This window comes from Harmonia axyridis, chromosome 1, assembly GCF_914767665.1.
Source record: "Harmonia axyridis chromosome 1, icHarAxyr1.1, whole genome shotgun sequence".
In the NCBI taxonomy this organism is placed as follows: domain Eukaryota; kingdom Metazoa; phylum Arthropoda; class Insecta; order Coleoptera; family Coccinellidae; genus Harmonia; species Harmonia axyridis.
Genome location: NC_059501.1, coordinates 40,131,760 through 40,144,565, shown reverse-complemented (window position 1 = coordinate 40,144,565; position 12,806 = coordinate 40,131,760). Strand labels below are relative to the sequence as shown.

At 35.5% G+C, this 12,806-nt stretch overlaps 2 protein-coding genes across 2 annotated transcripts; both read left to right on the top strand.

Moving 5' to 3' along the window:
* Positions 1-763: 763 nt before the first annotated feature.
* LOC123688606 (MFS-type transporter clz9-like) lies at positions 764-2,615 on the top strand. Its single transcript, XM_045627202.1, has one exon. The coding sequence runs from the start codon at positions 1,551-1,553 to the stop codon at positions 2,613-2,615; it is 1,065 nt and encodes a 354-aa protein (XP_045483158.1). The 5' UTR covers positions 764-1,550.
* A 6,998-nt stretch (positions 2,616-9,613) lies between these two features.
* On the top strand, positions 9,614-11,756 carry LOC123688597 (zinc finger BED domain-containing protein 5-like). The gene is made up of 2 exons (XM_045627189.1): positions 9,614-11,284; positions 11,340-11,756. Exons 1-2 carry the CDS (start codon positions 9,614-9,616, stop codon positions 11,343-11,345), a joined length of 1,677 nt encoding a protein of 558 aa, XP_045483145.1. The 3' UTR covers positions 11,346-11,756.
* Positions 11,757-12,806: the final 1,050 nt, after the last annotated feature.

Below are 12,806 nucleotides of genomic sequence, written 5' to 3'. Positions count from 1 at the left end.
AAATTTGATAAAGCGCCTTTGTTAGCTTTACACATGGGCACGACTTTAAAACAGTTGTGTGACCATGCTTACTCAGAAACAATGCAAGCGAACAAATTCTTTACTACGAACATTGATACATATACTGAGGCCAAAGAGATAAAAACATTGAAAGAATTAATTAAAAGTAATTGGAATGCGGAAACTAGCAGTGTTGCTTACCAAAATTTAATGGAAAATCAGTGGCAAAAGCCAACTATTGTACCACTCACTTCTGATATGAAAAAGCTGAATAATTACGTGAAAAAAAAGGCAGAAGATTCTTCCCATATTTTGAAGGAGGATGAAAATAATAAAAAAGCTTTCAGTAATTTGCAAAAATGTTGTTATTCGCTGTTGATAACCTTGAACAGAAGAAGAATTGGGGAGCTAGAACGAATTGAGCTGAAAAGTTACTCAAGAGAACAGAATAATATAATTTCAGAAGAATTCCAGAGAAATCTGACACAGTCTGGAAAAATTCTTCTGGAAAGGTATAAAAGAATTATGATGAGAGGAAAACGTCACAAGCCTGTTCCTGAATTATTTTCTTCAACCGTGCAGGAATATATTGAACAGTTGCTGAAACACCGTGACAATTTCGTTTCCAAAGAAAATATTTACTTATTCGCGACACCGGGAAAACTAACCTGTTTAGATGGTTATACTGCACTGAGAAATTTTGCCAAAGAATGTGGAGCAGAACATCCTCAAGCCCTGACATCCGGCAAACTTAGGAAACATATTGCAACGATCTCACAGGTGTCAGATTTGTCACAGACAGAAATGGAACAACTTTGTACTTTTTTAGGACATACACTATCCACACATAATAATTATTATAGGTATTAATATTGATAATTAATTTATTTTCAGATTTCTGTTCTTTCTCGATTTATTGTGATTTTTATGAGTAGAAGACCTTTTGTAGCTATACTTATCAGCTTGAATAATTCTGTCTTATCAGATGTAAGCATGAATTGTTGTTTTTGCAACTTTCCAACTCTGATTTTGTAATTTGTGTGATTTTAGCATCCTGAAGAAGAACCGCATATTGGTTCGAAATATAAGGTAGGTGAATACAATATGCCCATGTTTGCAATATGCGCACGGGCCGTAGTTTGATAGTTTTATGAAAGATGGCAGCACACTCCATAACAGTAGTTTCCTGATAACCTACTGTAATATTTCAGTCGGTGATATCGCCGGTAGGAAGCGCCATTCGACTAGTGTTGTGTAAAATCGTGTTCGTGAGACGCTTTTATAATATTCACGGCTTCATTTTTATATTATAAAGTTGTGAAAGAAACATTCAATGACCTGCAATATCTTTTGCTTAATACATAGATACTAAAGCTTAGATTCAGGTGAAAAGTAATCGATTTAAGGTAAGACCATAGACAAAAACACAACCTAACCTAATTTAACTTCATGTCTAGCAATACGCCCACCACGAACGGTCGGCAATATGCACATGGGCATATTGCTAGCTCTTTGCATAAAATTCATTTATAGTGTGAATTTTTACAGGAATGACTGGTAAGGCTAGAAATCGGGGCATTCGGAGCAAGTGGACCAAAGAAGACCTTCAAAATGTAGTCGCAGCTGTGAAGGAAGATAGAATGTCACGTCAGGGTGCATCAAAAACATTTTCAATACCAAGAAGAACCCTGAGCAGGTATGTGGACAAAAACGAAAATAAGAAGTCCGCAATGGGGCGAAAACCAGTACTTACTGCTGATCAAGAAAGAGAACTGTCTTCAAGAATAATTCGACTGGCAGAGGTTGGTTACCCGCTTACATCGAAGACACTTCGAAGGTGTGTGTACAATTTCAGTGCCGAAAATGGTATACCAAATAAATTTTCTACCATGTCTAAAACGGCTGGCAGGTATTGGCTTAACGGATTTTTAAGGCGAAATCCTATAATAAGACAAAGAAAAGCACAAGGTATGAACCCAGCTCGTGCCCAAAAATTGAATAGATTTATCGTAAATGACCATTTCACAAAATTAAAAGAAATTCTTGTGGAAATGGATCTCATGGAGAGCCCAGAGAGAATTTTTAACGTTGATGAAAAAGGTTGCAGGCTAAGTTTACACCATCAGCAAAGTGTTTTAGCAAAAAAAGGGGCGAAGCGTGTACACCTGGTAGCCCCAGAGCATGGGGAAAATGTTACAGTTGTCTCCTGTGGCAATGCCTCTGGTAATTCCATTCCACCAGCAATTTTGTTTAAAGGGAAAAGACTGAAACCAGAATGGAGGGACACATTACCACCAGGATCTCTGGTCCTTATGACGCCTAAAGGTAGCATGAACATCACCACATTTTGCAGCTGGATTGAGCATTTAGCTAAATATAAGCCCGCAGGAAGATGTCTTTTAATTTTTGATGGTGCCAAGTGCCATCTGGACCACACGATCGTTGATGTAGCCGAAAGACATGATATTGTGCTCTATTGCTTACCAAGCAACACGACACACGAACTGCAGCCGATGGACAAATCCGTATTTCGATCTTTTGAATACCATTGGGACGATCAGGTGCTCCAATATTGGACAAGACACAAAGATCGAAATACAGTGGACCCCCGGTAATCCGGCAAACATTATGCAGGGCAGTGTCGGACTATCGAATTTGTCGGATTATAGAGCACTGCCTATAAGGCCGCACCTACATTGGGTCCGCATTTCTCCCGATCCGATCCGATCCGACGTTGTCCGATGGTCGGACGACGTCGGAAGAAAACCAAACACCTTTATCTTAATGTTAGTGCCTACAATTGAAATCGGATAGTGTCGTGAGTCGTCGGGAATCGAGAATTCGGAAGCTTCGTTTCAATTGTAGGCACTAACATTAAGATAAAGGTGTTTGTTTTTCTTCCGACGTCGTCCGACTATCGGACAACGTCAGATCGGATCGGATCGGGAGAAATGCGGACCTAATGTAGGTGCGGCCTAAGACCCCTATAGTCCGGATTTTTTTACGAAAGAGTACCTTGTAATCCGACAAATTACATATCTAATGACGAGAGTCAATATATTTTATACGTACATATGTATGTACTTTGAAGTACAAATCAGACTTAATTTATGTAAGTCGAATTAGTCGAATTAAATAACAATTGAGAGCTTACGTTTTATTATAAAAATAAGCATAAATGCACATACATACATATCTACCAAAATAATCAAGAATTATTAATCAAAATCATGTAGTGAATACTATATCAAATTATGAAGCTTTGAAATATTCATCAATGTCATGTCATGTCGGATTACAGGGGGCGCCGGATTAGACAGGGGCCGGATTATCGGGGGTCCACTGTATCACAAAGATGCGATTCGGTGAAATTTTTAGTGTTGTGTGGGATAAAAGCGTAACACCAGCAAATATAAAAGCAGGCTTCGCCGCAACCGGTATTTTTCCTTTTAATCCCGAGGCAATATCGGAACTGGCATATGCTCCTAGTGACGTTATATATATATATATATATATATATATATATATATATATATATATATATATATATATATATATATATATATATATATATATTATATATATTTATAGTACGACTGTTATCTGGAGACAATATATATATATATATATATAAGAATGAAAATAAATATCGAGAAAAATACAAAACTGGCAGATTTTTTTAAGCGATTGAAAAATAATGAGGTAGATCAAAATGATTTTGGAAATCTACTAAAAACATCAGCATGAGTGAATCTGAAACTGGTAGTTTACCTTCTGATTTGGAAGGAATGACGCGAAATATCGTGGACTCCCTTTTGCCGGAAAATCACGGAGTGTATATGAAACAGTATTTAATCGGTATGAAAAATGGTGTTCTACTAAGAAAATCAAGAATATCACTCATGAAAAAGTATTGTTGGCTTACTTTGAATACTTATCCAAGGAAAGAACACCATCTTCCCTATGGTCTTATTATTCTATGATAAGAAATATTTTATTAATAAGAAGAAACGTCGATATTAGTAAGTACCTACAGCTGGTTGCATCACTAAAACGTAAATCAGAAGGTTACAAAGCTAAAAAAAAATCAAAAATTTTTACTGAACAGTTTTTAATGGAAGCATCAGATAACTTATATTATTATTATTATTATTATTATTATAATATTACCAATTTCTGTAGCGTCGGGTGAGAGGAGTTTCTCGAAATTGAAATTCAAAAAGAATTATCAAAGATCGACAATGGCGCAGGATACCTCACAAATCGAGCCATTATTTCTATTAGTGATATTTCCGAAAATTTAGATATGCCAGATATAATGAACGAATAAGCCTCCAAAAAAGCAAAAAGAATTCCTCTTTAATATAAATTATAATTTCAATGAAAAATATTCTCTAGTTAATGCTATTTTATATATGGCCTTGGGGAGGCCTATGTCCAGCAGTGGACGGTTTAGGGCTGAATGATGATGATGATGATTTAAATTCCTTGCAATGTTATATGATACAATGGTTCTTTCGAAAATGAACGGTTATTAAAAAATATATGAAATCATCATTATTCTCACCGTCAGATAGTGAGAGATGGATTTCAAATTTCGTCGTTGTTGAATCTAATTGATGATGATTATTTTCAGGTGCTACCCCAACAAGTATCTTCTTCAATATTAGGGGATATTGATTATATCAGAGATTTCTTTTTTAAAAATGTTAAAATCATTAAGCACCTTCTAGTCATGTCGATTCCAGTTGATCAGATCATTGCTCAAAGGTGACTCATTTGGAAAAAAATCATTGACTTGCCTCTATTCGAAAATTACAGAACAGAGATACAACAATGTACAGATTCGAAAAGTCATTCGCGGAATGTAAATAAACGTTTGAATAATGTGCCTTAAATAAAAAAGAGAATACTAATGTTCAAATAAACCTCATTGTTGAGGAAAAAAATAACAAAAATTGAAATGAATTAGCAATTTTTCATCTATTCCGAAAATTTTCAAGAAGTCAATTTCAAGATCTATTTGGCATCTAGGGGGTCACGAAATCATAATATGAGCATTTGATTGACTTTATCGTTACTTGGTGTAAATCCATTCAATTGATATTAAATACGCAAATTATTCCAAATGTACGAAATATGAAGAAGCTACTTAGTAGCGAATATGAATTGCATAATAAAATAGTGAAAACTAGAATAACTGTATTTAATATCATACTATGAGTAAACATTCTTTACACGACCACAGAATATAATTCGCAGAAACTGCACTTCTAGTGCATTGTAACCATTCTGTTGAAACCCAATGTCCTCAAAATTGATAAAAAGTTGCTGAATTGTAGGAATAATTTGAATTGATAACAGCTCCAGATATGTGGATGGGTTTAAAAGATTAAGAATGGAACTATATTAAACTCTCCTCAAATCCCTGTCCTTACATTCAGTTCTTGAGGATATTGAATACTACGATAACATTTTTTCCGAGACCAATATTGTACAACAGATAGAATATGTTTCCTGTTCAGAGTATGTTCCTACAACTGCTATGAAAAGTAGCCTATATTTCATAGCTTACTGAATATCAAAACCATATATGGCTCATACTGTGAAAATATTATTCCTCACGGTACTTTGCCCACACCACGCTTAATGGTCCAATGAAATTGGGCTTAAAGTCGTTTCTATGGAAACCTAAGAAATTCATAGGTACTGTCAACGAAGGCCATTATGAATTGAATCAGGTACATTACTGGTATCATTTAAATTTCTACAGTTGTAGGAAAAGATTAGTGTACAACATGTGGAGAAAGTCCTTTTCTCACTTGTGAGAGGAATTGAACTTTCCCTACTTGGTGCATAATATACTATATCATTATATTTTTTTCATCATGGTATCACAAAATTCCATCCGTCTAATAAAGTCATCGGGAAAAATGTTCAAAGTTATGTGCTTTCTAAAATGTTAAAAATTTCTTTTCAGAATATTCCGAACAGTCCATTCATAATAATTTATTCTGTAATTATTTGACTCGAGCAAGGTACATTGTTTTCAACAGCAGCACACACAACTATTTATCTATTCAGATTTTCATTGGTTGATTTTGATAGATCAATATTTTTATAATTTACACAGTTCTAAACACATGCATCCACAGTTCTCAAACTTTTGAATAATTCGAAGAATTGTGAAAATTGTGCTATAAAAAACCAATTCATTAGACAGGACCGAAAGGGTTAAATCCAGTAACCCCCAAAATACCATGATCTAAATTTTCACTTCCTTCATACCTATACAGGTTGATTTATTAGCTTACCGACAAACTGCCAAGTGTAATTACACATGTTTCAAAGCATACTTTTTTGTTATTGAAAAATCATATCAATGAATGACATTTTTGAAGCCATTTATTTCCTTAAATAATTGAAATCGGGCATATGTTTCTTTTTTTTGTTAAAATAACATCACCTTTCATATGGCAAAGTTCGTCGGTGAGCTAAAAAATCACCCTATATAAAACATTTATACCGAGGTCTAGTTGAATTCATAATTATCCATTGTTATATATTATGTGTCATGTTGGTCGACAGGCCAACTGAGTATTTTTCAAACATTCAAACATCATGCATTCCAGGAATGATTTTTCTGAAATGAAACAAATTGTATAATTCTTAAACATACAGGAATACATACTAGAAGATGATTGTTATTTTGGATCAATAATTATTTTCTCTGAAAGTATGGCTACGGCACCTAAAATACAAGGTTAAGAGAGTTCAAATGAAATATCTCATAACATATAAATGTTCCATTCGTTCCAGAACTACAACAAAGATGAATCTTTGCAATGTTAATTTTGTCCTTCATTAATAATGAAAAAAAAATATGTCAGAAACATTCGTCCAAAGATCAACATTCGGATATTGAAACCTTTATAGAACTGATCTTCAGACAAATGTTGAATCATATTTAGATCATTTTTCTAATATTTTTTAGAGAATTATTAATGAAGGAATCAGTGGAGAATGAAAATATTAATAAGAGGAATTTTTCATCATTCTTTTCATGCCTCTTTGTTCTTTTTTGAAGGGCTATTCAAGAGCTCGTGACATTCTCCGTATCTGCCAAAAGTTATCTCACAGATTACGAATAATATAAATGTAACACGCGCCTTCCCTCACCCGAAATTGAGTTTCAATTCAAGAACCGCCCGCTTGGAACCGCTGTTATTCATATGTTTACGTTAGGTTTGCTCTCGTAACAAACTTATTTTTTTTTTAACCTAGATGCTGAAACGAGACGTTAGACATGGAAATTGATCATGAAATTAGAAAGTTGCCGCACGCAGTAGAAATTCATTTGAAGAAAAATATACTTCAAGGTGAGTGCTTCAATCAAACAAGTTTCAATTTAATAAATGATGCATAATATTATTTTATCAGAATGCCTAGAATAAAGAAATACAATGATGTATAGTGTCGCGGAAATAATGAAATTTTGGAATTATTTCGAATGTTGAGTGTGCACTTACCCATTTTTTTAAACATAGGAGCGAAGTTCGCAACCAAACGTTTACAACCCCAAAATAACAATGGCTGATATAAATAATCAACCACCCACCAACGACCAACCCGCAAACGATAATCGCCGAGTCTATCGAGGCAAGGCCGAGAATCAACGCGACAGAAACGCTGTTCACCAGCCAGGTAAACAGTCCAGAGGCCCTAGAGACCAAGAAGCTTCCAGCTTCCATGCCTAAACCAACCCAAAAGGCAACAAACGTCGGAGGTAGCATCTCTACTACCAACCCATCTGACGCTTCTTTCTTCGCGATTGGCATGTCCATTCGTGAGGCAGCACCCCGGCAAACGTTCACCCCGTCTGCCCCAGCAAGCATGGAAATAAGTTCACTTATGTACACGGAGCTTGTTGCTGATGACGCTTCGTTATCAAAGCAGCTACTCCCGGAATACATTTCGTATTATTCCACCGCCATGCTGTGGCTCAGAATTCTTTCCCTCGAGGAAAAGAATTCGCAACCACTGACGCAGTAAGTGTAACAAGAAAGGGATTTATCGTTTATTTTATTGAATATTTTCACAGGTTTCCGAGAAATTAAATTGAATGGGTGATGGAAATATGGAGTAAAGACAAAAAACCTTCTGCCACCTTATGTCAATCCCTATATGGAACCAAAGTTTTGAAGGAAGGATCCATACAAATCTGATATTGAGAACATGTGTTACTACAATAATAATGAATACTATACAGCAAATTCCTGCCTAGATACGTAATTATGAATTTTTGACCATGTTATTCCAGTTTCGAAGCTCTGATTCGAATCTCTTCGTCGGATGTTAATTATAATTTTTTTTATTGATATTTATTGTAAGTATGTTTTTTTCCATATGTGCTTGCATATTTGATGAAAAAAGGTAATATAATAAACCCATGTATAAAATTTGCAGTACTTTTTTAAGCCATTAGAGTAGAGGCAGATGTATACTTTTGGAAGGTAAGGCTTTGATAGGAAAAATATAGCACTTTCATTCCCAATAACACTCATTATTTCCTCAGTATCGTGTAATACCGAAAGGAGCAGGTAGACTGTCATCTTCATGTGCCTCTTCCCCGGATAGTCGAATTTCTGACGCAATAAGATTTGATCAAATCGATCATTTTGTGATGCACTCAGAAGGAAAGAAAAAGAAGAGATGCGCTCGTAGCACTTGCAAGTCAATAATCAGGACAATGTGTTCAAAATGTAATGTTGGTCTATGTGTTGACTGTTTCATTCCTTTCCATTCTCAGTAAAGTTCATATTATGTTGTAATTAATTTGTAGAATAAATAAACTATAACAACAAATTGTTTTATAACAATATCGTCATGTACGAGTATGTCCTCTTTTCGTGAAATCATTTTTACTTTGGAACAAAAAAGATATCCCAAAACACGTATCACAAGCGCCTAGTGTTGCCATATGGCAACAGCAGATTTTGAAAAAACCTGAATATCAGTAATATTTTTATATTTTTTTCCCTCTTTTGAAATCGTTTAAGACTAGCTGAAGGCCAAAAAAATCACAGAAACGAGAAAAAAATAATTCCGGCGCTAATGGGTTAAATTGAATGGGTCATGGAAATATGGAGTAAAGACAAAAAACCTTCTGCCACCTTATGTCAATCCCTATATCAGGGGTTCCCAAAGTGGGCGCCGCGGCGCCCTGGTGCGCCGTAGAAACTAAAGAGGGGCGCCGCGCCGTGAGTCGATCGTCTATCATTATCCGAAACCAAAAATTTTGCGCGGGTACCCGCGCAGTACACAGTGCCTACCTACTTACGTCGCGCGCGTCGTCGTCGCTCACTCGCCGAAAAGTACCTACGCGCTTGAAAACTATTGTTTGGTCGAGAGCTGGTTGGCAACACTGCCTACCCCTACCCCTCCCACGTCTTTGCCCGCCCGCAATCGCTTGCTCGCAATCACAATGCCAGTTTATTTCAAGCGAGCCGCGCGACGGACGTGTTATGTTATCGTGTTTTGTGTGTTATCGTGTTTCGTTTCACTTTGTTTGTGTTTTGTTTCGCTTTCTTTTTCATCAAATATCTCATGCAAAATGGATAGATTTTTATTAAATAAAAAACAAGTCGGTAGTTCAAATGATAGTGAGGAAGCATCTACTAGTGGTGGCAGGGAAGCAAAGAAGCGGAAATATCGTAAATACGATGATAGCTATTTGGACTTCGGTTTTACTTCAATAGAAGTAAACAATGAAGAAAAACCGCAGTGTGTGCTTTGTTTGAAAATACTATCATCTGAAAGTATGCTTCCAAGTAAATTGAAGCGACATCTCGAGACAATTCATCCAACTATGGTTGCAAAATCGCGTGATTTTTTTCACCGGAAATTACAAAATTTAAAAAAAACAAAGAACGTATTCACTCAGCAAGCCTCAGTACCTAACAACGCACTGTTAGCATCATTCAAGGTGGCATACAGGGTGGCAAAATGCAAAAAACCTCATACTATTGCAGAAGAGCTTATCCTACCAGCTGCTATCGACATGGTGAATATTATGGTGGGAGAATCGGCTGGAAAATTAATTTCCAAGGTACCCTTATCTAACAATACTATCAGTCGAAGAATCCATGACATAGCTGACGATCTCAATTACCAATTAATAGAAAAAATGAAAAGCAAGGATTTTGGTTTGCAACTTGATGAGGCGACTGACAGTAATAGCGATGCACATCTCATTTGTTACGTACGCTTTCTGGCTGACAATATTATTGTCGAAGACCTTTTATTCTGCAAAAGCATTACCGAAAGTGCGAAGGCCGAAGACTTGTTTGAAATTCTTGACAAGTTTATTGCAGAAAGTGGCTTGGATTGGGAAAAGTGTATCGGTGTATGTACTGATGGTGCTCGATCCATGTCTGGCAGGTATGGGGGAGTACAAGCGCTTATTCGTAAAAAAGCACCGAATGCTATGTGGACCCATTGTATCATCCATAGAGAAGCTCTTGCATCAAAATCAATGAGCTCTGAACTGAACCAAGTACTGGAATGTGTAATTGGTGCAGTAAACTACATAAAAACTAGGCCTGTAAAGGCCAGACTTTTTAAAAAACTATGTATAGATATGGGAGCTGAACATACGGCTCTGCTGTATTACTGCAATTCACGATGGCTTTCACGTGGAAATGTCTTATTTCGTGTGTTCGAATTACACGAAGAAATTCGAATTTTTTTACAGCAAGAACGTCATGAAAACGCCAAATATTTTACTGAAGCAGATTTTTTGCTAAAACTAGCATATTTGTGCGATATATTTGAGAAACTAAATAATTTGAATCTCTCTTTGCAAGGCAACAACACGCACATTCTGAAACTATTGGAGAGGATTGCGGCGTTTAGAAAAAAACTGCAGTTGTGGATAAAGAAAATGAATGAAGGCAGTGGTCAAGATTGCTTCCCGCAATTGTATAAATATGCTGCATCTAATGAACTGGTTGTCTCACAAGACCTGATGGTTCTTTTCGCGGGACACCTATCGAAGCTCACCGAATGGTTTTCGAAGTACTTTGGACATGATGATGTCGAAAAATTTGCGTGGATCAGAGATCCTTTCCATGCACAAGCTCCACCAGGATTCACATCACAAGATGAAGAGAGTCTCATTGAACTCTCTTGCGACAGCAGCCTTAAAACTAGATTCACCAGTTCCGATTTGGTGGAGTTTTGGTTATCGATTCAAAATGAATATCCAAATTTAAGTTCAAAAGCTGTAAGAATTTTCATTCCGTTTGCAACATCATATTTATGTGAAGCTGGATTTTCAGCTGTAGCTGTAATCAAGAACAAATATCGCTCAAGGATCAATGTGGAGCAAGAAATGAGAGTAGCAGTGTCAAGTCTTATTCCCCGCTTTGAAAAACTGTGCGGAGATCACCAAGCTCACCCGTCACATTGATTTGACTGAGTACCTAACTATCATATTTTATTTTGGTTTTTCTTTAGTCTCTCTTGTTGTTTTCTGTTTCAATTCTCTTACATATAATAAAAAAACTTAATTTCATATTGTAGATGTTTCAATTTTTGTTCCTATCTACCTAACCTAACTACTATAGTTGTAGGTACCTATTTCTTACGACTGTATCTTTTTCAAATAGCTAGCGAAGGTAGGGAGCCGTGACAAAATAATAAATTTGTAACTGCGCCGCGGGCTGAAAAAGATTGGGAACCCCTGCCCTATATGGAACCAAAGTTTTGAAGGAAGGATCCATACAAGTCTAATATTGAGAACATGTGTTACTACAATAATAATGAATACTATACAGCAAATTCCTGCCCTTCATAGATACGTAATTATGAATTTTTGACCATGTTATTATAGTTTCGAAGCCCTGATTCGAATCTCTTCCTCGGATGTTAATCATATTTTTTTTCATTGATACTTATTATAAGTATGTTTTTTTCCATATGTGCTTGCATATTTGATGAAAAAAGGTAATATAATAAACCCATGTATAAAATTTGCAGCACTTTTTTAAGCCATTAGAGTAGAGGCAGATGTATACTTTTGGAAGGTTAGGCTGAATTGACCTTTGATAGGAAAAATATAGCACTTTCATTCCCAATAACACTCATTATTTCCTCAGTCTATTTCTAAAAATATTTGGGCTATTTTTTTCTGAAGACAAAAGATATAAAATTTTAAAAATTTCATAAATTTTCCTTTGTGTTTTTACTTATCACAAATTTTGAATTACATAAAACTCAGTTACACTTGTAGCTACATTATATCGAATATAAATTTAATTATCTATAATATTATTGATATACTGAACTATCTAAAAACTCTAGAATAGAAATTTGAAAAAATATTTTCTTTCAGGTAGCATTACATGAAAATCTGTACCAAACAATTCCTAAATGTGATTCATTTAGCTATTTCAATACCTTTCTCATCCGAATATCTCAACATTTTTCTTGAAAAAATTTAAAAGTTCCCATGGCCATATTAAGCTACATATTATCATACAATACTATTTCCATCCGAATAATTCAATATTTTTCATTAAAAAAATTTAAAAAATTAAAAACGCTTTATTCCCATAGCCATTTAGCTATTTCAATAATCAACTCGTGCGAAAAACCCAATATTTCTCAAAAAAAAAAAAAAATTAAAAACGCGTTATTCCCATAGTGCCATTATGATTTCCATCCTTCACAACACCTCTCTTTCTTTGATAGTCTGCAGACTGAAGCGAGTAGAAGCCACGTGAGGGCCAGTCCATGTTGTTATA

Excerpts from the sequence above, each read along its gene's own strand:
- LOC123688606 (XM_045627202.1), top strand. The coding sequence starts at position 1,551 with ATGACTGGTAAGGCTAGAAATCGGGGCATTCGGAGCAAGTGGACCAAA.
- LOC123688597 (XM_045627189.1), top strand. The coding sequence starts at position 9,614 with ATGGATAGATTTTTATTAAATAAAAAACAAGTCGGTAGTTCAAATGAT.